General features: G+C 41.0%; 1 protein-coding gene across 1 annotated transcript; it reads left to right on the forward strand.

The window, feature by feature from the left end:
• Positions 1–12,437: 12,437 nt before the first annotated feature.
• LOC123752129 (rac guanine nucleotide exchange factor JJ) lies at positions 12,438–25,595 on the forward strand. Its single transcript, XM_069321200.1, is given in 13 exon segments — positions 12,438–12,594; positions 14,210–14,320; positions 14,493–14,608; positions 15,274–15,462; positions 16,455–16,726; positions 18,679–18,697; positions 18,729–18,947; positions 20,672–20,871; positions 24,338–24,396; positions 24,398–24,451; positions 24,453–24,531; positions 24,534–24,581; positions 25,519–25,595. Coding segments are annotated over 13 exon segments (1,536 nt in total). The 5' UTR covers positions 12,438–12,501.
• Positions 25,596–26,773: the final 1,178 nt, after the last annotated feature.

Genomic DNA, 26,773 nt, shown 5'->3' on the forward strand with positions numbered 1-26,773 from the left:
GGTAAGGACGCCGCCCGCCAGCGTAAACACAACACACCCGAATGCCCACAAACACGATACAACGCACAAAACACAACACTTCTGTCAGTTTTTGGATAAACTCCTTTTATATTTATTATGTGAGAGTTATACATGTATAAAATGATAACTATTATAGGTAAGCGCCTAATATTTAATATTAATCAATAAAAAAGAAGTCAGAAGCCACACGCCTGTCTGTACATGTCTTTTGTGTAAAAGTATTTTGGGCGCTCATGTACTTGTGCGCTAGCTGGCGTTCACAACTGTTCTCGCCTACAAGCATTAGAATTAAACAAACATTTATTTTTTCATTTATATACAAGAAGAGAAGGCTACCCTTGAGTCTGTAATATTCATCTGATCACTGGTCTCCCATTTGGTCCTCATTGCTTTATCTTACTATTATTGAATGTCAATAACCGTATTATGCAATTTCAATTTCTTCTATTTCTTTCTTTATTATGCACCCCATACCCATCCCGTGGGCGGTGGTGTAAAGGATTACAGAGGCACATAATCAGTTCAGGAACTGAACCCTCTAGTTCGTTTAGCTAAGCAAATAACAATGTTTGACGCTAGTTACAAAATTATTAATGTTGTATACACATGTACACACACTCATACATATATATATATATATATATATATATATATATATATATATATATATATATATATATATATATATATACGTATACATATATACATACACATACATATTTATTCACCTACACAAATACACACATCAATAATTTTTGTGTCACAGGTGATCAACAAGAGGCTCACAACAGTCACTATAAAAGGCACTTTGCATCTATAGTGAGTCACACAGTTACTAGTCTTGCTGCAAACCCACCCAACTGGGCGGCAGCTTTACAGTCATGTGCTCCACACCCACCCACACCCACCCAACTGGGCGGCAGTTTTACAGTCATGTGCATGCATTACCTACAGTAAGCAAATTTTGGATTCTTCGCTAAGATTTCGGGCAGCATATCATTATGAATGAAGTACTTACACATTTCATTATGCAACTTTAATAAAGTTGTCCTTCAGCCTTTTGTAGTGTTCAGCTACCCTTATCTTCTGTATGTTCCTCACATTACCAGTATACACAAACATTGACATGTAGGGATAGAGACTCTCAGGTAAGTTAGTAATTTAAATGCACAGTAGCAGTCCTAGGCGTTCAATCCCCGATCGCCGTCCAAGTGGTTTGGCACCATTCCTCCCCATCCCATCCCAAATCCTTATCCTGATCCCTTCCCAGTGTTAAATAGTTGTAATATATATATATATATATATATATATATATATATATATATATATATATATATATATATATATATATATATATATATATATATATATATATATATATATATATATATAATTATACCAGTATAATCTAATAATATATACTGGTCTAATAAAATAATTAGACCAGTTAATACTCTCACTCGTTCTGTTAGGATATGTTAGCTTGATAAAACTGACTGTTCATTGTTGAGAAATGTGTTAACAAACAATATATCTGACGTTATCAAGACTGTAGCTTGCTTAGCAAAAGGAACTTTTGGTGTCCAATAGCTGTTGCACACAAGAGGCAACAGCTTCTAGCTCTACAAGCGGCAATATAAAATAGAGAATAGGCGATTGTTTTCACTCATAGTGTAATAAACCCACGGACCCACCCACCCGCTGAAGCCGTAAATACCAAGACATTACTTCCGTTTAAAATTAAGCCGGAATAATCCTCAGGTATGTGGAGGATGAGGGAGGCCTTTGATCAACCGCCGACTTCCTGCCCCGTCGACGGGGCCACCAGCCCTCAGCCAAATTCTTGTGAAACACGTATGTGTGTGTATTAAATATTTTAATTTATTATTTCCAAGATTTAGCTGTTAGCTCTTGGACCCCGCCTTTCTAAGCGTCGGTTGTCTAATGTACCGACTCTCGGCCTCTTTTCCTCCATCATATCTGTAGCGAGTAGATTATCCCAATAATATACTCGCTCCAAATATAGTGTTAATATTCCTGTCAACCTTTGGAGATGAATGAGGTGAGGCGTTGCCCGGGCAACACGGTGAGGTGTTGCCCGAGCAATATAAGCAGCAAGAATAGCAAACATTAACTAGTCTACTTTCAAGTGTGGTCTAGAGCAGACACTTGCGAGAGGGGACTGGTCAAGTCGTATACTGCAATTTCGGATACCGGGCTAGAAACAACTTCGTTCACTGAGAAGTTTGTACATACAAACCATTCCGTTCGTATATGCGCTGGTTTGTGTTCGCTGTTGTTATCATCTGAATAAATACATGGCATTTGTTCATATAATTAGCGCTTCCATTATTAGAATTATTTATCCATTATTAGAACAAGGTGCAAACCATACCCCCTTACAGTTGAAATCTATTTATATACAAGAAGGTACATTGGGTTGCGAGAGTACATAACATATATTAAGAGGTACATTGTAGCAAGATTTGAGATTAAAGGATTTAAGACTAACACGTTTAGAAACAAGGCGCCCCCGAAGGAGGCTATTATTTGTTATGCACCCCATACTCAACCAGTAAGTAGTGGAGCAAAACATAGATTACATAGTCATAAAGTCTTAATCAGACCAATTCAATTCTATTTCTTTCTTTATTATGCACCCCATACCTATCCCGTGGGCGGTGGTGTAAAGGATTACAGAGGCACATAATCGGTTCAGGAACTGAACCCTCTAGTTCGTTTAGCTAAGCAAATAACAATTTGTGACGCTAGTTACAAAATTATTAATATTATATATATACATGCACACTCTCATACATACATGTACATATATATATATATATACGTATACATATATACATGCACATACATATCTAATCACCTACACAAATACACACATCAATAATCTTTGTGTCACAAGTGATCAATAAGAGGCTCACAACAGTCACTATACAAGGCACTTTACATCTATGGTGAGTCACACAGTTACTAGTCTTGCTGCACACCCACCCAACTGGGCGGCAGCGCTTTACAGTCATTTGCTCCACACCCATCCAACTGGGCGGCAGCTTTACAGTTATGTGCAGCATTACCTACAGTAAGCAAATTTTGGATACTTCGCTAAGATTTCGAGCAGCACATCATTATGAATGAAGTACTTACACATTTCTTGGACACTATTGATGGTGTTATCCCTAAATTCCGCGATTTTTTCACATTCCATTATATAATGGCGCAAAGTAAGCGAATAGTTCTGCTGACAGAGTTTACATTTAGTCAAATCTACATCAGCAGATGTTACAAACTCCCAGAGGTGGTAATATCTAGCCTAGCAGTGGTAATATCTAGAAGTCTGCTAACATTATTGGATGACCCATAGACGTGCGGTTCTTCCTGCATAATAGAATGATGATAGATGGAGTAACTGGTGTGAATTTCACTTTGCTTCAAGTCTCCGAAATTTAGCTGATGTTCCTGGGATATTGCTGCCCTCAGGCTGCTCAAAGGCAGTCCAAAGTACAGGCCAAGAAAGGGCCCGGGTACAGGCCCAGAAGGGGCCCGGGTACAGGCCCAGAAAGGGCCCGGGTACAGGCCCAGAAGGGGCCCGGGTACAGGCCCAGAAGGGGCCCGGGTACAGGCCCAGAAGGGGCCCGGGTACAGGCCCAGAAGGGGCCCGGGTACAGGCCCAGAAGGGGCCCGGGTACAGGCCCAGAAGGGGCCCGGGTACAGGCCCAGAAAGGGCCCGGGTACAGGCCCAGAATGGGCCCGGGTACAGGCCCAGAATGGGCCCGGGTACAGGCCCAGAATGGGCCCGGGTACAGACCCAGAAAGGGCCCGGGTACAGGCCCAGAAAGGGCCCGGGTACAGGCCCAGAAAGGGCCCGGGTACAGGCCCAGGTACAGGCCCAGAAAGGGCCCGGGTACAGGCCCAGAAAGGGCCCGGGTACAGGCCCAGAAAGGGCCCGGGTACAGGCCCAGAAAGGGCCCGGGTACAGGCCCGGAAAGGGCCCGGGTACAGGCCCAGAAAGGGCCCGGGTACAGGCCCAGAAAGGGCCCGGGTACAGGCCCAGAAAGGGCCCGGGTACAGGCCCAGAAAGGGCCCGGGTACAGGCCCAGAAAGGGCCCGGGTACAGGCCCAGAAAGGGCCCGGGTACAGGCCAAGAAAGGGCCCGGGTACCTTTCGGGGCCTGAGGTTATCTTGAGATGATTTCGGGTCTTTAGTGTCCCTGCGGCCCGGTCCTCGACCAGGCCTCCACCCCCAGGAAGCAGCCCGTGACAGCTGACTAACACCCAGGTACCTATTTACTGCTAGGTAACAGGGACATAGGGTGAAAGAAACACTGCCCATTGTTTCTCGCCGGCGCCCGGGATCGAACCCGGGACCACAGGATCACAGTCCAGCGTGCTGTCCGCTCGGCGACCTTGTATATAAATAAATAGATTTCAACTGTAAGGGGGTGTTACGGCCCTCTCGGGATGCAACGGGGTCCTTACTCTGATGTTGTTAGAGGAAGATATAATGTATCCGTTCCCAAGCCAGTAGAGGCTATCAAGGGATGAGATCCGTGACGCAAGTAACTTAAAGGGAGTAGGGAAAGAAAGCTAAGAACTTAATATAATATAATGTCCGTCACCAATAAATAATATATAAAACGGTTACACAAGGGGGGGGGGTATTAACACTATACAAGGGGATTAATCCACAAATTAGTCTCCTTCTGAAGACTCTTGAGCCAGAAGCTAGGTGCTGAGTCCGCGGTGCTTTCTTCGTGGCCTCACGACGTGTCCTCTGAGAATGCCGAGCCTACCCGGGCCACAGGTCAGCCAAAACACAGGTCCACTGGGGGCACCGTCGTGGAGGCCGTCAACCACACGTCCAGCTGGTCTGCTGGCAGGTACTGAGCCACCAAGGCTGGTACGGCCACTCCACGAACGATATAAGGGGAACGCCCTAAACAGGAGCCTCGTGTGACAACCCAAGTCACTCTCCTGTCTTCAGTACCCCAGTGGATGATCGTCTCCAACAGTCGGTCCCGGGTAAATCCTTTCACTGCCACTCTACTGGCAGGCTAACACACCACAGTGTTCTTCCGGGGGGGACGACGTCACAACAGCTGCAGCAAACTTCACAGTATGGAGACTGGCTGCCTCGGGTAGACTGACTCAACCTTCAACACAGCGGTCCCAGGTCGACTCTGTAAACAGGCACGTCATCAATGACTGGGACACACTAAAACACCTTACTTACGGGCTCTGGCACAAACACCTGACGTATCCAGTCCATAGATGGCGCTGTCGTCGGAGCACCACCTCACCAGAGGTCAGGAGCGGCGGTGTTGAGCGCTGAACCAGACTGGAAACTGGTCCTCGAGGCCAGTACACGCTGTCCTCACCAGGTGTCGTCGTCCGTTTGGCGGGGGTTTCGGGAGCTGACCCACAGATGGCGTGTTTGTCACTGCTCCAGGCTCGGACGCTGGATCCGGGTTCGTAACACCTCCCCACCAAAAAGAATTTGGTTTGGGGTTCTATAAAAAGAAACACAAACCAAATTAGTACGACGACACAACTCCAAATGGACACACATGCATTATAATCTGGAATGGTGAGGCTGTCTCGTCCACAGAACTGTCCTACTGGGCAATTCCGGCACAACGGGAACTTGAAGATTGAAGGCGATGTCCTGTCTGGCGTAATCTTCCACGTCTTCCACGTCTCCATTGCGATGGCAAGCAGGGGCATCATCTCACATTTCTCCAGGAAGGATCGGTGTAGACACGATCTGGGGCGACTCGACACTTCCCTGCGTCGTGGCACCGATGATGGCTGATCCCAGACGGTATTTCTAGTACCGGTCCGGTGGTCCTTCAGGGAGACGGGCACCTGGAATACAGGGGTCTGATAATTCAGAGTGATAGCGACAGCGGGTAAAACAGTACTTACAGCATACTCTACTAGGTCCACACCTAGTCCCAACGGGGCTGTTCGTACGTCGCAGATGGCATTCGCTCTGCCACCGTCAGGTCGACCAACGTTCCACATAACGCTGCATTGAGGCTCAGCAGTCACGCGGGGGGTGTCAACCTGTCGGAAACAGTCACTCATATTATCATTTCGCGTACCTCCTGTATCAACCATCACCTTCCAGGTCCCTTCTTCAACTGCAACACCTGCAGTACAAATCGCTAATCCCTGGGACCTCTTCACGATGTTCATGGGAGCCATCATTCGTCGGGTCGTCCACCGGTCCTCACTGAGAGCACAAACGAGAACACATACGAGAATCAAACAAAATACCGATAGGAAACATTTGGTAAGCCGAGGGATAAGTTTCCCGAGCTTGTCATGTCCATAGCCGGCAACATCCACACGCCTGGCTTGGACCGAAGAGGGCACTAGACCTTTTGAACACACCGCACCTACCTCTGACGTCTGGGGAATCTCTGGCTGGTTCACTACACGCTGTAACTTGCCATACCGCAAGCACACATCCGCCTTCGCTCCAGACTCGTTGGTATCCGTGGGTGTCTGCACACAAGGCCTCTCTTCTAGCTCAGGTACTTCTGCCATCGTAACCTCATGTTCCTTGTCGAGAGAAGAATCAGGAGACACTGCTAGATAACTGTCGATCTGCGGGGGAGAGGACAAATTAGACATGTTCAAATCCGGGTCTGTCTTTACCTGGACATTACCATTGCCTGTTACCTCAGACCGTGCTGTTCCGGTAGACTCGTCCGCAACCTTGGGATGATTGGTGCTCCAATCGGTCACCAAGTCGTTGGCTAGTACCACGTCAATCCCAGCCACAGGGAGGGTATCGACTACTGCCAACGCACATGTGCCGCTAAAATAAGGCGAGTCGAGATGTACTGGCACTAAGGGGGCGATGTACTGCGTCCTAGGAAACCCAACCAGGACAACCTCTGGTCTCCCAACCACACTTACTCCCTCGGGTAACGAGCTCTTCACGATCAGGGACTGGGCTGCTCCACTATCTCTGAGCACTACAACTGATCTACCAGTTTGATCACTCGATACATACCTGCCTGAAGTGTGAGGGGAAAACAATCTGGGTTCTTCCTGCGTCGTCGTCGACTGGCTTCCTGCTGGTGATGTTCCACAGCTCATCATCACCACCTCCCTACGTGCACTGCCACCTCTTCTGCCTCGGCACCTAGCAGCTATATGCCCTTTCTGCCCACAAGTCCAGCACACCATGTTCCTCCTCGGACTACGGTGTTTCGGACTACTAGGACTTGTTCGTCGAGGGCTACCTGGGGGAGTCTTCTTAGCACTCTGTGGGACGGGTCTTTCTTCTTCATCATGGGGTCTGTCGAACCGGCGCTGGTAATTCCTTGGGACGTACTTAGCAGATGGCCTACGAGTCAGGATGTACTCTTCAGCCATGGTGGCTGCTGCACTCAAGGTCTCTACCTGCTGTTCCTCTAAGTACGTCTTGAGGTCTCCAGACAAACAATCCTTGAAGTCCTCAAGCAGAATCAGCTGCTCGAGGTCTTCCTTGGTCTCCACCTTCCGAGAGGCACACCATTCTTGGAAAAGTCGCTCCTTGATCGTGGCGAACTCTGTGAAAGTGTGCTCTGAGGTCTTCTTCAGGTTTCTGAACTTTTGCCTATACACCTCAGGTACCAATTGGTACGCCATGAGCACAACCTTCTTCACCTTGTCATAATCGCTGGAGTCGTCAAGGGATAACGTAGAGTAGGCGATTTGGGCCTTCCCAGTCAAGACTGACTGTATCATGATGGCCCAATTCTCCCTTGGCCACTCCAAAGAGGCAGCGACTTTCTCGAAGGCTGCAAAGAATTTTGACACTTCCTTCTCATGGAATTTGGGGACCATTTTGATGTTGCGTACCGGATCGAAGCTACTGGTGTCCGTTGTTTGCCTCCGACCACCGCCTAATCGCAAAACTTCTAGTTCATGTTGTCTCTCTCTCTCCTCTTTGTCTCGTCGTTCTTGTCTGTCTCGTTCCTCTCTTTCTCGTTCTTCCCTCTCTCGTCTCTCTTCTCTTTCTCGCTCTTCTCTTTCTCATTTCTCTTTTTCTCGCTCTTCTCTTCTTTCTTCTCTTTCTAATTCTAAACGCCTCATCGCCAATTCTTTTTCTTTCATCTCCATTTCTTTATCTTTTAATTCTCGTTCCATTTCTAACTTCTTCCATTCAATTTCCCGATTAATTTCTAGGGCATGCATCTTGACTGTTAGGAAGCTGATATTAAGCTCACCTGCATCACTGTCAACGTCACTGCCCTTATCTTCCTTTTCCCTGGAAGCTATGTCTGCACTTTCCTTTGTACTAGGAGTCTCGCCTTCCTGTTTCTCTTCTGCCTTCAGGTGCCGGTGTACCTTGGACAAGATCTCCACACGGGAATCACTGGCACGGATCTTTATCTCCAGGTAGGCGCTCACTAGTACAAACTCTGGTTTACTCAGATATTTTAATCTGGCAAGACAATCTTCTCTGTTCAGAAAAGCCTGAACCTCGTCCAGATCATCGATGGTAGCTTTTTCTGCCATTGTCACAGATGGAACACTTAGCACTTAACACACTGCTTACAAGTTAGCACTTAACGCACCGAGCACTGTTCTACGCCAATATTGCACTTTATCGCACCAAACACTGCACTTGCCAATATTGTACGTAATCACTTCGGGTACCGCACTACCCAATATTGCACCGAGTCCAAGCGAACACTTCGCTCTACAATATTGCACTGAATCACTGAGCACCGCACTACTCAATATTGCACCGAATCACAGCGAACACTTCGCTCTACAATATTGCACTGAATCACTGAGCACCGCACAGGACGTATAACGTCACAATCGTCTCACACAGGGGGAATTATATACAGGGATTACGCCACTTCACCACCCCTGTCAAACATACTTAACAAGGGGACGGATCCCGCTGGGGATGCCAATTATGTTACGGCCCTCTCGGGACGCAACGGGGTCCTTACTCTGATGTTAGAGGAAGATATAATGTATCCGTTCCCAAGCCAGTAGAGGCTATCAAGGGATGAGATCCGTGACGCAAGTAACTTAAAGGGAGTAGGGAAAGAAAGCTAAGAACTTAATATAATATAATGTCCGTCACCAATAAATAATATATAAAACGGTTACACAAGGGGGGGGGGTATCAACACTATACAAGGGGATTAATCCACAAATTAGTCTCCTTCTGAAGACTCTTGAGCCAGAAGCTAGGTGCTGAGTCCGCGGTGCTTTCTTCGTGGCCTCACGACGTGTCCTCTGAGAATGCCGAGCCTACCCGGGCCACAGGTCAGCCAAAACACAGGTCCACTGGGGGCACCGTCGTGGAGGCCGTCAACCACACGTCCAGCTGGTCTGCTGGCAGGTACTGAGCCACCAAGGCTGGTACGGCCACTCCACGAACGATATAAGGGGAACGCCCTAAACAGGAGCCTCGTGTGACAACCCAAGTCACTCTCCTGTCTTCAGTACCCCAGTGGATGATCGTCTCCAACAGTCGGTCCCGGGTAAATCCTTTCACTGCCACTCTACTGGCAGGCTAACACACCACAGTGTTCTTCCGGGGGGGACGACGTCACAACAGCTGCAGCAAACTTCACAGTATGGAGACTGGCTGCCTCGGGTAGACTGACTCAACCTTCAACACAGCGGTCCCAGGTCGACTCTGTAAACAGGCACGTCATCAATGACTGGGACACACTAAAACACCTTACTTACGGGCTCTGGCACAAACACCTGACGTATCCAGTCCATAGATGGCGCTGTCGTCGGAGCACCACCTCACCAGAGGTCAGGAGCGGCGGTGTTGAGCGCTGAACCAGACTGGAAACTGGTCCTCGAGGCCAGTACACGCTGTCCTCACCAGATTCAGATTCAGATGTTTATTCAGGTAAGGTATATACATACAAGTGATGTTACATTAATGGATTGATATATAGATAGAGCTAGTACATACAATGCCTAAAGCCACTATTACGCAATGCGTTTCGGGCAAGAAAAACATTAATATCTAGAACTTAATACTAATTGAGCATAAAGAATAAAAGATGTTGAGAACAAATACAAATAAAGATAAAAAAAAAAGGGGGAACATGACTGAAAAAGCAGCACAAATACAATAGGTTGACAAACAGTGTTTATTAAAAAAAAGAAAAAAAAAAAGAAAATAACAGACATGGGTTGACAATAGAGGAGTGAGGTAGATTACAGGGAATTTATTAGGTAGTGTTTAGTTTTTATCTTAAACTGGTTGAGAGAGGTACAGTCTTTAACATGGTTGGGAAGGTCATTCCACATTCTGGGCCCCTTGATTTGCAGAGCATTTCTAGTTTGATTAAGACGTACTCTAGGAATATCAAAACTGTATTTATTTCTGGTGTGGTGCTCATGGGTTCTGTTACAACCTTCTATGAAGCTTTTAAGATCAGGATTGGCATTATAGTTTAGCGTTTTATATATGTATAATACACATGAGAGAATGTGCAGTGACTTAATATCTAACATATTAAGAGATTTGAGTAGGGGTACCGAGTGATGTCTGGGGCCAGAGTTGGATATTGTTCTAATAGCGGCTTTGTGTTGGGTAATTAGAGGACGTAAGTGATTTTGGGTAGTAGAACCCCAAGCACAAATACCATAGTTGAGATAAGGATAGATAAGGGAGTAATAGAGAGTCACCAGAGCAGGGCGTGGTACATAATATCTGATCTTAGAAAGAATGCCCACAGTTTTTGAAACTTTTTTTGATATATTTAGAATGTGTCCCTGGAAATTCAGCTTGTGGTCAATGAGAATGCCAAGGAATTTGCCATCTAATTTGTTACAAATTTGGGTATTGTTTATTTTGAGATTTATAAGACTAGAGGATTTATTGCCAAACAGAATATAGAAGGTTTTGTCAATGTTAAGGGTGAGTTTGTTGGCAGTTAGCCAAAGATGGACTTTATTTAGCTCAGTATTTACTGTGGCATTTAGAGCAAGAGGGTCAGGACTGGAGTAAATGAAGGTTGTGTCGTCAGCAAATAGAATTGGTTTGAGGTGTTGGGAGGCATTTGGAAGGTCATTAATGTAGATGAGAAAGAGGAGAGGGCCAAGTATGCTGCCCTGAGGAACACCAATGTTGATGGGTAGGGTGGGAGAAATTGTATTATTCACAGAAACATATTGGAGCCTATCAGTAAGGTAGGACTCGAGGTATTGTAGGGAGTGTCCTCTGACTCCATAATGATGTAATTTAAGAAGAAGGTTTTGGTGGTTGACAGTATCAAAAGCTTTACGCAGGTCCACAAATAACCCAACAGGGAGCTCCTTTTTATCAAGAGCTGTATGAATCGAGTTAAGCATACTAATAAGTGCATCGTTAGTGCTTTTTTTGGGTCTGAAGCCATATTGGCAAGGGCTAAGTATATTGAGTTTGGCTAGATATGAGTAAAGCTGCTTGTATATAAGTTTTTCAAAAATTTTTGACAAGTTTGGCAGGATTGATATAGGTCTGTAGTTGTTAACATCTGTGGGGTCACCACATTTGTGGACAGGCGTTACTCTCGCTTTTTTTAGAATATCTGGAAAGGTTTGGAGTTCAAGTGACTTGTTGAAGAGCAAAGCAATAGCAGGGGCTAAAGATCTGGAGGCTTTTTTGTAAATTAAAGTTGGTATCTCCTCAAGGGCACCAGACTTGGTTTTAAGGGAAAGGATTATCTCGTTGACGTCAGTGGAGTTAATAGGCTTTAGGTACAGAGACTGAGGATAGTTACCTGTAAGATAGTCCTTAATGTCAGTACTGGAAGATGGAATATCATTTGCAAGGGATGAACCAATGGAAGAGAAGAACCTATTGAACTCAATAGCAGAATCAGAGGCTGAAAGCTGACCATCGTTATTAGACAGGAGAGTCGGTTTGTTATTTAAAGATTTCTTTGATCCCAATATTTGTGAAATTGTGTTCCAAGTTTGTTTAATGTTGCTCTTTATTTGAGTAAATTTATCTTCGTAGTAATTAGTTTTGGCTCGTCTAATTATCTTAGTTAGCAATAATGAGTAATTCTTTGAGAATTCTTTGGAGACAATTCCTAACCTATACTTCTTCTCAAGGTCGTGTTTTTTGTTAATGGATTTCAGTATTCCCTTTGTAAGCCAAGGATGTCGACACCAGGTGTCGTCGTCCGTTTGGCGGGGGTTTCGGGAGCTGACCCACAGATGGCGTGTTTGTAACAGGGGGGTATGGTTTGCACCTTGTTATTCTAATAATGGATAAATAATTCTAATAATGGAAGCGCTAATTATATGAACAAGTGCCATGTATTTATTCAGACGAGATCAACAGCGAACACAAACCACCCCATATACGAACGGAATGGTTTGTATGTACAAACTTCTCAGTGAACGAAGTTGTTTCTAGCCCGGCATCCGAAATTGCAGTTTACGACTTGACCAGTCCCCTAACCATCGGCCCAGTCGCAACAAGACCACCATGGCGGACAGAAGGCGACGGAGAAAACTTGACACAGGTGAAGATTCTGACGAGTCCGAGGATGAGCAGACAGGACCACGGAAGCCCCTTACTGTAAGTACAGTGCCGGCCAGGATAGATTATTATCCATCATGAGGGCGGGGTGATAGAGAGGGCTGAGGAGGCGATGTAGGCGGGGCCGGGGCCAGCACCCCATACACTTCTAATTTAAGACTGACGCATAACATGAGAATGTGTATAATATACGATGGTTTTTAGGCGTGTGTGTGGTGTAGACACTGTGCTGGGGTGTATGTGAGTCTAGGTAAACTGTGCAGCGTCTTAATGACATGTTATACAGCTGACAAGATGTTAGGCTCACTTTCTAACTCTTGACAGGTGTACTGGACGGGGACTGGTCAAGTCGTATACTGCAATTTCGGATACCGGGCTAGAAACAACTTCGTTCACTGAGAAGTTTGTACATACAAACCATTCCGTTCGTATATGCGCTGGTTTGTGTTCGCTGTTGTTCTCGTCTGAATAAATACATGGCACTTGTTCATATAATTAGCGCTTCCATTATTAGAATTATTTATCTATTATTAGAATAACAAGGTGCAAACCATACCCCCTTACAGTTGAAATCTATTTATTTATATACAAGAAGGTACATTGGGTTGCGAGAGTACATAACATATATTAAGAGGTACATTGTAGCAAGATTTGAGATTAAAGGATTTAAGACTAACACATTTAGAAACAAGGCGCCCCCGAAGGAGGCTATTATTTGTTATGCACCCCATACTCAACCAGTAAGTAGTGGAGCAAAACATAGATTACATGGTCATAAAGTCTCAATCAGACCAATTCAATTCAATGTCTTTCTTTATTATGCACCCCATACCCATCCCGTGGGCGGTGGTGTAAAGGATTACAGAGGCACGTAATCGGTTCAGGAACTGAACCCTCTAGTTCGTTTAGCTAAGCAAATAACAATTTGTGACGCTAGTTACAAAATTATTATTATATATACATGTACACACTCATACATACATGTACATATATATATATATATATTATATATATATATATATATATATATATATATATATATATATATATATATATATATATATGTATACATACATATCTAATCACCTACACAAATACACACATCAATAATCTTTGTCACAAGTGATCAACAAGAGGCTCACAACAGTCACTATACAAGGCACTTTACATCTATGGTGAGTCACACAGTTACTAGTCTTGCTGCACACCCACCCAACTGGGCGGCAGCTTTAGACACAGCAGATCAGCAAACCAAGTGGTAAAAGTTATGAGGGTGTAAGCACCAGTTTTACCAGGCAGCAGGTGCTCAACTGATCATTAGAAAAAAAGGTGTCCGAGTAGTAATAACTTTGCCAGCATGCATTGTATAACATGATGTACTTAAGAGGAGGCAAACACATTGCAAGTTCTGGTGGGACTTTACCTTTATATAAATAACATTTACACTTTTAATAGTAATTTTACTATGTGGATGGGGATTATTAATTAATAACTCCATATAGATTTTGAATTGTCAGGTCTATTCCAAGCCATAACATTGTTGTGATGAGATTAGATTGACTTGTTTTGTATCTTTTTATTTTGTTAATGATTATCCTGAGAAGTGCATTACAGATCATGCCTCACAATGAGGAATTTTTTCTTGTCTTTCCAGGGAAGTGATGGAGGTGAGTGTGAAACTGCTAATGAGGAAGAGCTTGGGGAAGAGGAGGAGGAGGAAGAGGATGAGCTCATTATAATGCCAGATGGTCTTGTATTAGGGGAGGTGAGAAGCATTTGTATTTCTAAATTACTATTGATCAAAATATTGAAATAATTATATTGTAAATTAGGGTTTGGTGTCAAAAGTTTCACTATCTCCATGTTTTTTAGAATTGCAGTACAGTAATTATGTAGCATGCCAAGGGTTGTGCATTTACAGTGATATGTGATTACAGGACAACAAGCCATTAGATGACGATGAGGATCGGAAAAACCCTCAGTATATCCCCAAGAAAGGAACTTTTTATGAGCATGATGACCGGACCGCTGCCGAAGACGATGTAGAGAAACCGTGAGTGCTGTTTGTGTATTAGTACTGTAGTTTGAATTTATAGTGTGTTTTCTTTGAAATATACCTAATGGTGAATAAATCTTAATGTTTTTTACAATGATGGTGTTATCATCATGCTAGTATCCAAGTTAATGCATGCTTTTGTCAATCATCACATAAGTTGTGAAAGCTTTTGGTAACAATACATTACCAAAGTAAACATTCTTTGAATTGTATGAGTTTACACACACACACACCTTTGCCGGTGGCTGTATGGATAGCACCCTGGACACGTGACCCTGTGGCCCGGGTTCGATTCCCGGTGCTGGCGAGAAACGATGGGCAGAGTTTCTTTCACCCCGATGCCCCTGTTACCTAGCAGTAAATAGTTACCTGGGAGTTAGTCAGCTGTCACGGGCTGCTTCCTGTGGGGGTGTGTGTGTGGGAAAGGAAAAAAAATATATAGTAGTTAGTAACAATTGATTGACAGTTGAGAGGCGGGCCGAAAGAGCAGAGCTCAACCCCTGCAAGCACAACTAGGTGAATACAACTAAGTGAATACACATACACACACATTGTGTGTGTGTATTCTATAATTCTTTTATAATTTTGTATATAACTTTTATTTTTGTATATAAACATGTATTTTTTATAATTTTTTGTGATATTCATAATGTTTGCTACAGGGTTGAAGAACCAGTCGTTAAAAAGGAAGTTGGTAAGAAGAAAGTTTGGAAAGAGGATGATAAGTGGAACCATGACAAATTTAATGAGTTTGACCAATCTCCCAAGTCCCGGGAAGAGATAATGGCTATATATGGTTATGATATACGTAATGAAGGTCCTCCAAAAGCTCATTGTAGAAGGCGTTATGGGTAAGGAAAAAGCATTTTTAGTAAGGGAAGTAAATATGGTGGGAACAATTCTATACCAACAGTGGTACTTCTACGACTTTTATTATTTTCTATTTCAACAAATGATTTCATAATTAAAAAGCATGTATGTTTTGTAGGTGATATACTATAATGCTTTTGTATCGTCCTCGTTCTATGATAAGGAGAAAGGTGTATAGTGTTGTACATGTATATTCATCTCTGCATCTTTCCACGTGAAATTATTTGGGGACTATTTTTCAATACAAATTTGACATGTGTGCAAATTAATTTATACAGTAGTTTATAATTACTATATTTAGTTTATACTGTTCTGTAATTCTAGTTTTGTAGCCAATTCAGTTAGTAAGTATTATGATAGTGACAATATTGTTTTATCTTTCTAATCCAGTACATTGGATTTTAAATCAAACCACACACCTATTGGGTTAAAGTATTGTCACTTCAAATTCTTATGGACTGCTCTGTAATTTGCTGAGACATAGATGTACTTGACCAATATTTATAGACTTTAAGAAGATCTCAAGTCCCAAGCCTGTATGTCTTGCCAAGCCTATATGACAAAACCAAGTTAGATACAAATAACATCATCACTTTTATTTTAGAAACAAAAACACCTAGGAGCATTCATTTGAAATTACATATCTTAAGCTAAAATAAGATTATTGATCAAGGCAAAGTTCAAATTCACTGAACATTAAGATAGCTTCATGACAAGCTAAGTTAATATATAACTTTGTTACTTCATGAATACCAAAGTGATATATAACTTCTCTACAAGCCAAGATCATGTAATTTTACTTAAGGCTATTTTAGCATAGTGGGAAATAATGGTTATTACCAAGTGCTTTGTTCACACCAAAACATTCGTTAATTTAGGGGCACCAGGAAAGATGACCAAATGTAGTGAGAAACTGTTTTGAAGGTACACGATATGAAAGGAGCTTACAATGTTTTTGTAATTATATTGACAGTCGTGGACCAAACAAATATACACGCAATTGGAAGGATTTGGATGCCTACTCCAAGCCTGTTCGTGGTTCCATACGCGGAGGTCCTGGAAGAGGTGGGCCCAGGTCTTTGCATGGCAGCCGAAAAACTCTAGACAACGATGAAGAATTCCCGGTATTGAATTCTCCACAATACAAAAAACACGAAGGCGATAAATATAATGACCTCAACAAGTTTGAATCTCCTGTGACAAGATCAGAAGTGCCAGGAGCAATTGTTGACAATTTGCATACAGGTTAGTTTTGTTTATTTTTTGTTTTGGTCGACAGCATTGTTGACATCTGATTACAACAAAAAATTATACACAGTATTCATATTTTTAATGTTAGGGTTGAATTAATAATATTTTGTATGTCAATACAGTATTTAAGTGCTGGCTTGTATTAAATGTCCCCCCTTTTGGCAGAAGTATTTTGGGATAAATACTTTTTCTTTTTTCCCATAATACCTCTCTTCAGTTCTTTGTTTATATAGTACAGTAATTAGCTATTACAGTTCAAATTCTTAGTCATATCTTTCATATTTTAGTTTTTAATTATTTTTATCCTTCAAATTTTTTGTATTTTATATGGCCTGTAATACTTTATAAACCTAATGAACCATTCCTCATTTATGTATGTACGGAATATTAGTGTAAACATATAACACATTATATAGCACCACTTGTTGTGAGGGGAAACATTGTGATAAATGTTATCGTTGTGATTTAAATCAAATTGATAAAAATTTGGAAATAGGTACCTGACAGATTTGGAATTTTTGTATTTGATAGAAAAGTATTTCAAGTCTGGAGTGCTTAACTACTTGTGATTAAAGGAAGTGAGACAGATCTATCTCATAAAGCCCTGTCTTCTTGCTATTGTAAGAGGGGTATTTATACCTCTTGATGTTCAAGTACTGTCATTATTGTACCTGTGAGTGGTGGTTGCTTCTGCCACTTCTGGCTCATGTTCATCCCACTTGTTTACCACATTACCTTCATAAGTGTGTTTTGGAGCTGTGTGTTCTGTGTACTGGTCAGAAGTATGTGATGTGTATGCAGGCGATGAGTCACAATAACGTGGCTAAAGTATGATGGTAAGACCACACACTAGAATGTGAAGGGACGATGACGTTTCGGTCCGTCCTGGACCATTCAAAGTCGATTGTGACTTGATCACAATCGACTTGAGAATGGTCCAGGACGGACCGAAACGTCGTCGTCCCTTCACATTCTAGTGTGTGGTCTTGTCATCATGTGTGATGTGTAATATTTTGAAGGATTCTTCACCAAAGTTTCCAAATGCCAATTTTTGTTTTGTCTAGTTTCACATATGCTGCTGATGTTATTCTGCTCATATGCTCCTCTAGTGTTAAGGCTAGTTTTGTCAACTCCCTAGTGTTTTTCTATTTTATTTTTATTTTTTGTTATAACTGCCTCACTCATATATTGCACAATACTTTCTTGTTGGTCTTTATTTTTCTTAACCAAACCATATTTCTATTCAATTATCGGGATTAAACTCTGGTTATCATTTGTCTATACCTGCAGCTTGTCTAGTCCTCTTATAGTATTGTGCAGTCCTCTTTTATTTTATTTTATTTTATTTTATTTTTTCCTCTGTCCTTACTCTTCTCATCAGTTTAGTGTCATATGTAAACATTATTGTGTATTCCTCTTCTGGGAAGTCATTTATATACAGCTGGAACAGTGGTCCAGGTACCGAACTCTGCAGGACCCCACTTGACACTTTCCTAAACTACAGAAGTCTTTCCTGTTTGTCAGATACCAATAGAGTAGTTGGACTCTATTCCAGTCCAGTATCTTCATATTTACTACAGCTTCCTTTTCCAACTTGTGGATCAGCCTTTGTTTTTGGAGGGACAGTGTCAATAAGCTTTTGAGAATTTAGGAACATGAAATCGATGTATCCTTCTTTCTCTTCCTTATCTTGGTGATAATAAAGTCAATCAGGTTCATAAAGCCTTTTTGCCTTTTTTTCTCCCAAAAAACCATGCAGTCTCTCGAGTACAAAGTATTTAGCATTTTACACAAGAGGCATGTAAGGGACACTGATTTGTAATTTATAGCCTCCTGTCTGTCTCCATTCATGAACATGTGAAAATGTACACCACATATTCCTGGCTGGGAATATATTTCTTGATTGCACTTTAGGCAGTTGAAACAACTAGTTGAAATTTTTGCAGGTGATAATGAAAATTATAAACCAGAACAAAACGGCACCATTAGCCTCACCACAGCAGCAGTTACCACCGCAGTATCATCAGCAGCAGCAGCAGCAGCAACAACAGCAGCAGCAACAACAACAGCAGCAGCTACACAAGATCTCAGGTTTTAGTCCACAACCCCAAGATGTATGTGCTGATGGCTATGGTGGACGTGGCAGAGGTTACAGAGGTTCTGGTAGAGGTTACAATCGTGGCAGAGGCTATAATCGAGAACGTGAACAACATAGGTAAGAGAAGCATTTTTGTTCAGATATACAACAAAATAGATTCAATCTTATTTTTGGTTTTCCATGTAAAGCATGAAAATAGGACATAGTAATTTATTGGCAGATGACTACTAATCCACTGGTACCTTATTGTAATGTGCTTAGAATAGGATTGGGAATAAAACAGTGTTGCTGAGAAGTTACAGAATTGAATTTATATTATTTATTTGGCTTATAGACAGTACACTATATAGGGTAGGTAAATGAATTGGACAAAGTGACAATTAGCTTTGCCTGCTGCTCTTTTTCCAGCAGAAACCTGGATGAAGTTACTACGACATGGCTTAATAACACTGTAAACAAGTAACAAATTTATTTATTTATTTATTGTCAGTGTTATTTTTTTGATTGCTAATGTTCCAAAGTACGGTATTGACAAGGGCAATCATTCGCTTCAAACTTTGTTTTGATCTATGCCTAAGACAGTTTAGGGAAGATGTACAGTACTTGGAAAATAAAATATTGTCTATGCTTGATAATCAGAATCATATGGGGCTTGCCCTCATTCCAGTTACCAAAACTTTCGACTTACTGAACTTCTTACCAGGAATGTAGCAAAGTGAATGACTATTTTTCACAAAAGTTGAATCACTCGTAGCTTTAATGATTGCATAACTTGCTTCCTCTTAACACCTCCACATCAATTGCTGCTGCTACCAGGACTATCTTAGCAAAAACAAGACTTGTGTTTCTTTTAAAACAAAAAATTTAGGAAAGAAAATATTTTATTGAGTAGCAAGAGGTAAAATCACATAAGGGAAAATATTTGACTGGGCAGGTTGACAAGATAAGGATCGGTCCACCCTAGGCATGATACCTCGGCCACCATAAGAAAAAAGTTAAATATTATAGCAGAGAAATACACTGTACAATACAGCCTATACATGCCGTTCTTTTTGGGTAGTCACAGAAGGGCAATTGTGGATGGCAGGTGGGTAACCAAAAGTGCATGGGGGTGGCTAAGAGTTTCTGGCAGTGTAATTTGCTGCTCAGAAATGTATCAAAAGGTTTTGACAAAGTCTGACACACTGGCCTAAAATACAAGATATCAGAAAGAGGGCTTCCATAGACTGGGTGGCAGGGCTTACCTGGAGCATACCTAGAGAGGATTCGGGGGAGTTCTACTCCCCGAGCCCGGCCTGAGGTTGTCTTGTGATAACGGGCTACCTATTGGCCACACCCGGTTTCCTCGTCATTCTCTCCTTGCCGCCCATCATCACACCCAGTTCCTCCCTGCTCTCCTTGACCTTCTATCTACCAACACCTCCATTCCTAAGCTACTGTCAGGACTGAATAAGTAAGATATGGTCCTTGCTCCCTGCCAGCTGACACATTTTATCTTCTTTGGAAAACATGTTTTAGGCATTGTGATCACTATGATTTCTTAGCGAGCACAGTGCCTAAATAATGTAGTATGGTTATTATTCGTTTTGGTGATATTTATTATCATTAATATTGCAAGGTGAAAATTAATATAATTAATTTGAAATGGTATGTTTTGATAATGTCCCAACATTTCATATACACACTTCTGAACATATCATTTTGTATGTTTAAAATGTTTAACCCTTTTGAAACCATTTGTGTGTAGATGTTCAACTAAATGTTTAATTATATTTTATGCTGCTAATTAATATGGTGTTGACAGTCATGTGCAGGTAACACTGTGGGCATTTTGTCAACAGATATAATGAGGACAGTTGGGGCCAGTATTACCAAGACAATTGTCCCAGTGGCCGTGGTAATTATAGAGGCGGACACCAGCAGCGTTTACCCCAACCACATACTCCCCATACACCCAGAGATATAGAAGAAATAACAGCAATGTTAAAGAACATCAGTATCAGTTCACAAAATAGAAAAGAGCCGTTCAGGAACAAAAATCGTTAGTAATTTTTCTATTCCTTAACAATTGTATATTGGTTGTCAGCTTTTATTTTGTTTTATCAATGTTAATGTTTCACATGTTTTATAATTATTGTCATTTAGTAAATGCTATCTTATGTTAATTAGATATCCTTGATATTTTTCCTCGTAGTTCCTCTTCGATACCTTGAATGTTTTTTTCTTATCGGCTAGAAACTTGACATCATTTACGTACTCTATAATGATAGAAGCAAAGTTTGTACAGTATTAAAGTTGAACTCCTTTGGCTATTTGCAGAACAAATTTAATCTTTAATTTGGAAGAGGCATTCAGGACAGTATCTAAATATTTCATTTAAATAATATTTCATTATTTATTTTTGTTAGTAGGATCATTGTATAAAAATCATGAATATTGTTAGTATAAGAATATTAGACTTTGTTAGGTATAGTGGGCAAAGTGTCTGGCAGGATGATGTGTGTGGAAGAATATAGGAAATAGCTTAAACCACTTTCACCTGATCACCACTTTCTTGTTTGTGTCTGTGGCGAGTGAAATTTAGCTCTAAAGTTGTCAATGAATACTTCCTTAGGTTCGGACAAGTTCAGTTGTGTTCCAGCTTCCACCTGTGTCCTATCCTCTTGTTCTATTTCTCCAAATTTATAATTGGCTGCCCTTGTTTGCCTTTTCTATTCACCTCGATGTCTTGAATGTAGTTATCATACCTCCTTTGTTCCTTTCTCTTCTGTTGAGTTCCTTGACCCAGTCATCATAGTTAGCCATTTTAATTCAGGTACAGTACTAGCCATCTTGTAAACCAATGTACTTTTAAAAGTTCCTTTTGAATTTTTCTAATACTAGTCTAATGTAAGCTGCATAAATTTTCTTGAAAGAGTGTGTTATACTGCCAGTGTTCCAGTGTTGTATATCCTCTCTCAGGTCTATTTCTCTTTCAGATTTTTTGTCATTGCCCTTCCTTTATGATGTAGATTTCCTCTGATTTTTTTCTCACCTTCATTGTCTTAAGCTTTTTAAGACATTTACAGCCATTTCTTTGCCTGCTCCTGGCATTTGTCAAGGTCTTCCTGCAGCACTATACAGTTCTCATCAGTTTTTTATTTTCCCATTAGCTTTTCATTGTTTGAAAACATTACCATGCATGAATACACTTCCTTGAGTAGGTCATTCACATGGATTAGGAAGAAAAATGAACCCAAGACAGTGCCTTGAGGGACCTTCCATAGCATCTTCCTTGATTTGGCAGTGAGACATAGGTGCTTGACCCCCAACAAGCTCTGTTTGCACCTGGAAGGGTCTTCCCTGCCAAACTGACTGCTAGGAAAGAAACAATATGAAATTGACTGGCTTTATGACACCCATGTGTTTTCCATGCATAGTGACCCATATACTCATTTCATTTCATTTTTAAGTTAAGTTATATATGGGCTGTGGTTCCTGGGGGACCACAACCCATATATATTAGGTGAGGAGGTAAAGGTAGGATGTGCAGGTTCATAGCGACCTGGCTGAATCGATGCTTCACCCTTATTTTTGGCTAAGGTAAAGCGAGTATTGAAGAATTGGTATCCCTATTGATTCCTGGGATCTAGTTCTGGCCCTCTCATAGTTGTCAATGAGAGGGCCAGAGTTTTGTCTGTTAACACTGAGGTTGTTTTAAGCATCTGTATCTCTCCTCTTTGAACTCGGTGGTGGATTTGTACATTAACAAGTACTGTTTGTTATTTTCAAGGTTGAGATGATTGTTTACACTTGCAGTATAGATAAGTTTAATAGGAAAATGAACAAATGTTGAATGTTGCAGTAAAGGTGTTAAGAGTAAAATATTAATTAAAAATCTTTTACCAAACTTTTTAGTAAGGCACTTGAGACAAAAACATGTTCATGAGTGGTAACCATTATTTGAAAACAAACAGTACACTTGGCTATAAAGATGCAAACCATATTGTCCTTAGCCTCTGGATGTGACTAGGTAACCCATTCTCCTGTAGATGGTAGTTTTTGTAACTGTGTACCATAGTACAAAGATTGGCATTCTAAGCAATTACATAGTAGAACTTTAGAACTTTGTACTGTTGACTTTATAGTCAGAAAAAATTAAGCTAAAAAAAAACAAACTTAAATATTCCTAGGCCTAGTATAGCACACACATACTAGGCCTCATATTGGTGTTAGGCCTTGGAAGGTTAGGTTAGTTAATTTGTCTTCGCAACCCAAGTCTGGTTTGTCCAACTTAATAGTGCCGATTTCTACTTTTTAATCTTGTTGTACGTTGGTATATATACTATGGTCTCTCATCGTTACTATAAGAACTACCAAAACGGGAGGATGGGCTGGACTAGGTCAGGCAATGCTACTCGCTTCCCCTGCTATGCATAAGAAAAGTTTGAACATGTAATGTTCTCAAATTGCATCTAAATACAGTACTGTACTCTATAATACCAGAAAAAATATGCAAAAATGGCTCATAATAAGATAACTGTACAGTATATATATAAACATTGGGTTTAGTATTGTGGGTTGCCACCTTATTCCTTTTGGCTCTTAATGTTTTTATTTGTAATAATTTTTACTGAATCATTGTAATAAAACTTTCTAAGTCAATGTAGCTTTCTTGAGTGTTCACAAATTCACATTTCTGTGGACAACCAGTCTCAAATTTCCACTATCCCCACTATTATCTAGCAGCACTTCTGCATCTACCACGAAGCATGATACAATAGCTAACGTCAGATTGTGATATAACCAGTAACAGTTTTTATTTTTCTTAAGCCACCGGTATATACACTGAAGTCAGATGTTGTGGTTTTTGTTTATTGGTAACCTTTTGGCACATATCCAGGAGCATTTCACTGTGCAGTCTTTCAATGTACTGCATTATGTTGCAGCAGTGGGGATATTTTCCCTCAAGATAATGACATGACTGCCACATAATCAAGATTTTGTGAGCATAGCAAAATGGTTTTGGCATGGGAGCAAATCTTGTATAAATTTTAACTTATTATCATGACAGTGAAAAGCTTAAGGCTTCAATTGCAGGACTAAATCATTCAATGGTATGTCCAGGGTGGTCAAATAAAAAATGTTATTCTCTATAGCCATGGAGAATATACACGTCTATTTAGTTACCTTCTTTTTTAATGTCTTGTCTTGTCTTTCCATACCAGCAGCACCAGACTGGTTCTTATTCATTTCAGAGGTGATCTAGAGATTTTGCTAAGCTTCCAAACTGCATGGAGGCCAAAAACTATATTTAATGCATGCAATATACGGGCAACTACTGTACCCTGATTGTGTCTCAAGGAAGAGGCGAGTGAAGTTGATGAACTTTTGATACTGGATACTTTGCCAGTGTCTACTTTATTATGTATTTAACAGATGCTTATAATGAGATGTAAGGGGTGACTTTTTAGGTTTGTATAATTTACTCTCTTGCATGTGCCATAAGTGTGTTTTTATTTGCTTAGGTGGTGGAGGTGGAAATGTGGATAACAGACGCAACACAATGCCTCCACGACTGCAGGAATTCGGCCGCTGCTGCAGCCAACATGCAAGGTCGGGGAAACAGAGGTGGTAATGCCATCTCCTGACGGAGATAGCTCATCTTCTAGACCAAAAAGATACTCGTCTCAAAGACAACGCTCCATTCCTGGGCAGCAAGTTCACCCTTCCCACCGCAACATGGTTATATGGATCCATCGGTAGATGCAGGTAAGAGTTAATAGGTCATGGAATATAACGAATCCTTCAATTTTTTTAATTTTTAATTCAGTGAACCTCATTTTGGCAAATCTATGGTTGCAACACAGGCTTTCCTGGCTGGATTTACTCATCTGATTTATCGAACAGAGTTCAATGAAGCGGTTGATGTGCAGATTTGCTTAGGATGTTAGACCAGAGTTGAGCAAACTGGTGGAAAAAGTTGCCCATCATATGATAGGTTGAAATTAAAGTTTTGCTCAGTGGAATTGGCTCGGAGCATGGGAAATATTAAGGGTATGAATGATAACACTCTTAATGTGGCTCCAATCACATTTGTAATGATTTTTCATAGATTTTCCAACATTAAAAGAGTTGGGACCTTGGAAAGCCATTGAGCATATTTAAAACAAATTCTATGGTTTGTTTATATTTAAGATAGCTCGATTTTTGTTCACTAAATATGAGTTCTGTTCATTAGTAAGTTAAAGATCTATCTCCCTACTTTGCCCGTAATTCCTTTTGTGCGCATTTTGTGTGCAATGACACCCTGGTCACTTTTGTTAAGGCTTTTATGAGATATGTGTGTATTTTATCAGCATTTTGCTCGTCTTCCATGGCATTCTAAGGCCATATCACAGTGGTCTAAGAATTGTGAGTGGTAAGAACGCCCTGTTCTGAACCCATGATGCCCAGAGTTATGTCGACACTGTGATTCCATGTGTTTTGTGATATTACATTTTAGAGCACTTTTTCAAAAGATTTTTTATGATGTATGCTAGAGCTACAAGACTACAATTTTTTGCATTTGCTTTACTACCTCCTTTGTGAAGTGGAACGATCTGTTATTTTATGTATATCAGGAATACTGTAACACTAGTATGTAGGCTCCATCACCAAAAGATGTTAAGGGCCTGTGATAAGGGTTTTTCCAATTCTTGATGAACAGGACTCCAGGAGTCCATGGTTGGTGCAGAGTGCATGGGCATGCAGTCTATTGCTGCTTCAAGAGTCCAGTGGGATTAGGGTGGCGCGTGATATATTCTTCGATGGTGGTGTTACATTCACAAAGAATTCCTTCAGATCATTGATCTTCAATGTGTTCAGGGGTTCACTGAAATCAGAATCGTACTGTTATCTAGTAGTAAATAGGTGCCTGAGAGTTGGGTAGCTGCTACGGGGCTGCTTCCTGGGGGTGTGTAACAAAAAAGAGGCCTGGTCGAGGACCGGGCCGCGGGGACGCTAAGTCCCGAAATCATCTCGAGATAACCTCAAGATCTCCAGATAGCCTCAGTATAATTCTAAGCTGCAAGGAAAGTTTTAAACCACCTCAAATTTAAGATGGCCCCCCTGAAGGTCTAACTATCACCTTAACTCTCAAGACAAATGCCAATATTCTGTACCTATCTCCTTGTGTGCATACAAAAGTTATATGTTTTTTCTTATATTGTTAATTAGCATTCAGGAAGCTCTAATGTCATTAAATTATCTACATGCCATGGTTTAGTTCTGGTGGAGTCATAAAGTTGGCTAGCTTTGGTAGTTGGAGAGCAGGATATCCAATCATGGTAGCTTGGTAACGAGTGATAGGGTCAGGTGCCTACGTGGAAATTTGTTATATTTTATTTCTTGCTTTAATTACATTTATGATCAGATGATATCTTGGAATATCAATAGCAGTTTTAATGTTTATAATCAATAGCAGTTTATCACAATGTTTCCCCTCACAACAAGTGGTGCTATATAATGTGTTATAATGTTTACACTAAGTATTCCGTACTACATAAATGAGAATGGTTCATTAGGTTTATAAAGTATTACAGGCCATATAAAATACAAAAAATTTGAAGGATAAAAATAATTAAAAACTAAAATATGAAAGATATGACTAAGAATTTGAACTGTAATAGCTAATTACCTGTACTATATAAACAAGAACTGAAGAGAGGTATTATGGGAAAAAAGAAAAAGTATTTATCCCAAAATACTTCTGCCAAAAGGGGGGACATTTAATACAAGCCAGCACTTAAATACTGTATTGACATACAAAAATATTATTAATTCAACCTAACATTAAAAATATGAATACTGTGTATAATTTTTGTTGTAATCAGATGTCAACAATGCTGTCGACCAAAACAAAAAATAAACAAAACTACCTGTATGCAAATTGTCAACAATTGCTCCTGGCACTTCTGATCTTG

This window comes from Procambarus clarkii, chromosome 1, assembly GCF_040958095.1.
Source record: "Procambarus clarkii isolate CNS0578487 chromosome 1, FALCON_Pclarkii_2.0, whole genome shotgun sequence".
Lineage (NCBI taxonomy): Eukaryota > Metazoa > Arthropoda > Malacostraca > Decapoda > Cambaridae > Procambarus > Procambarus clarkii.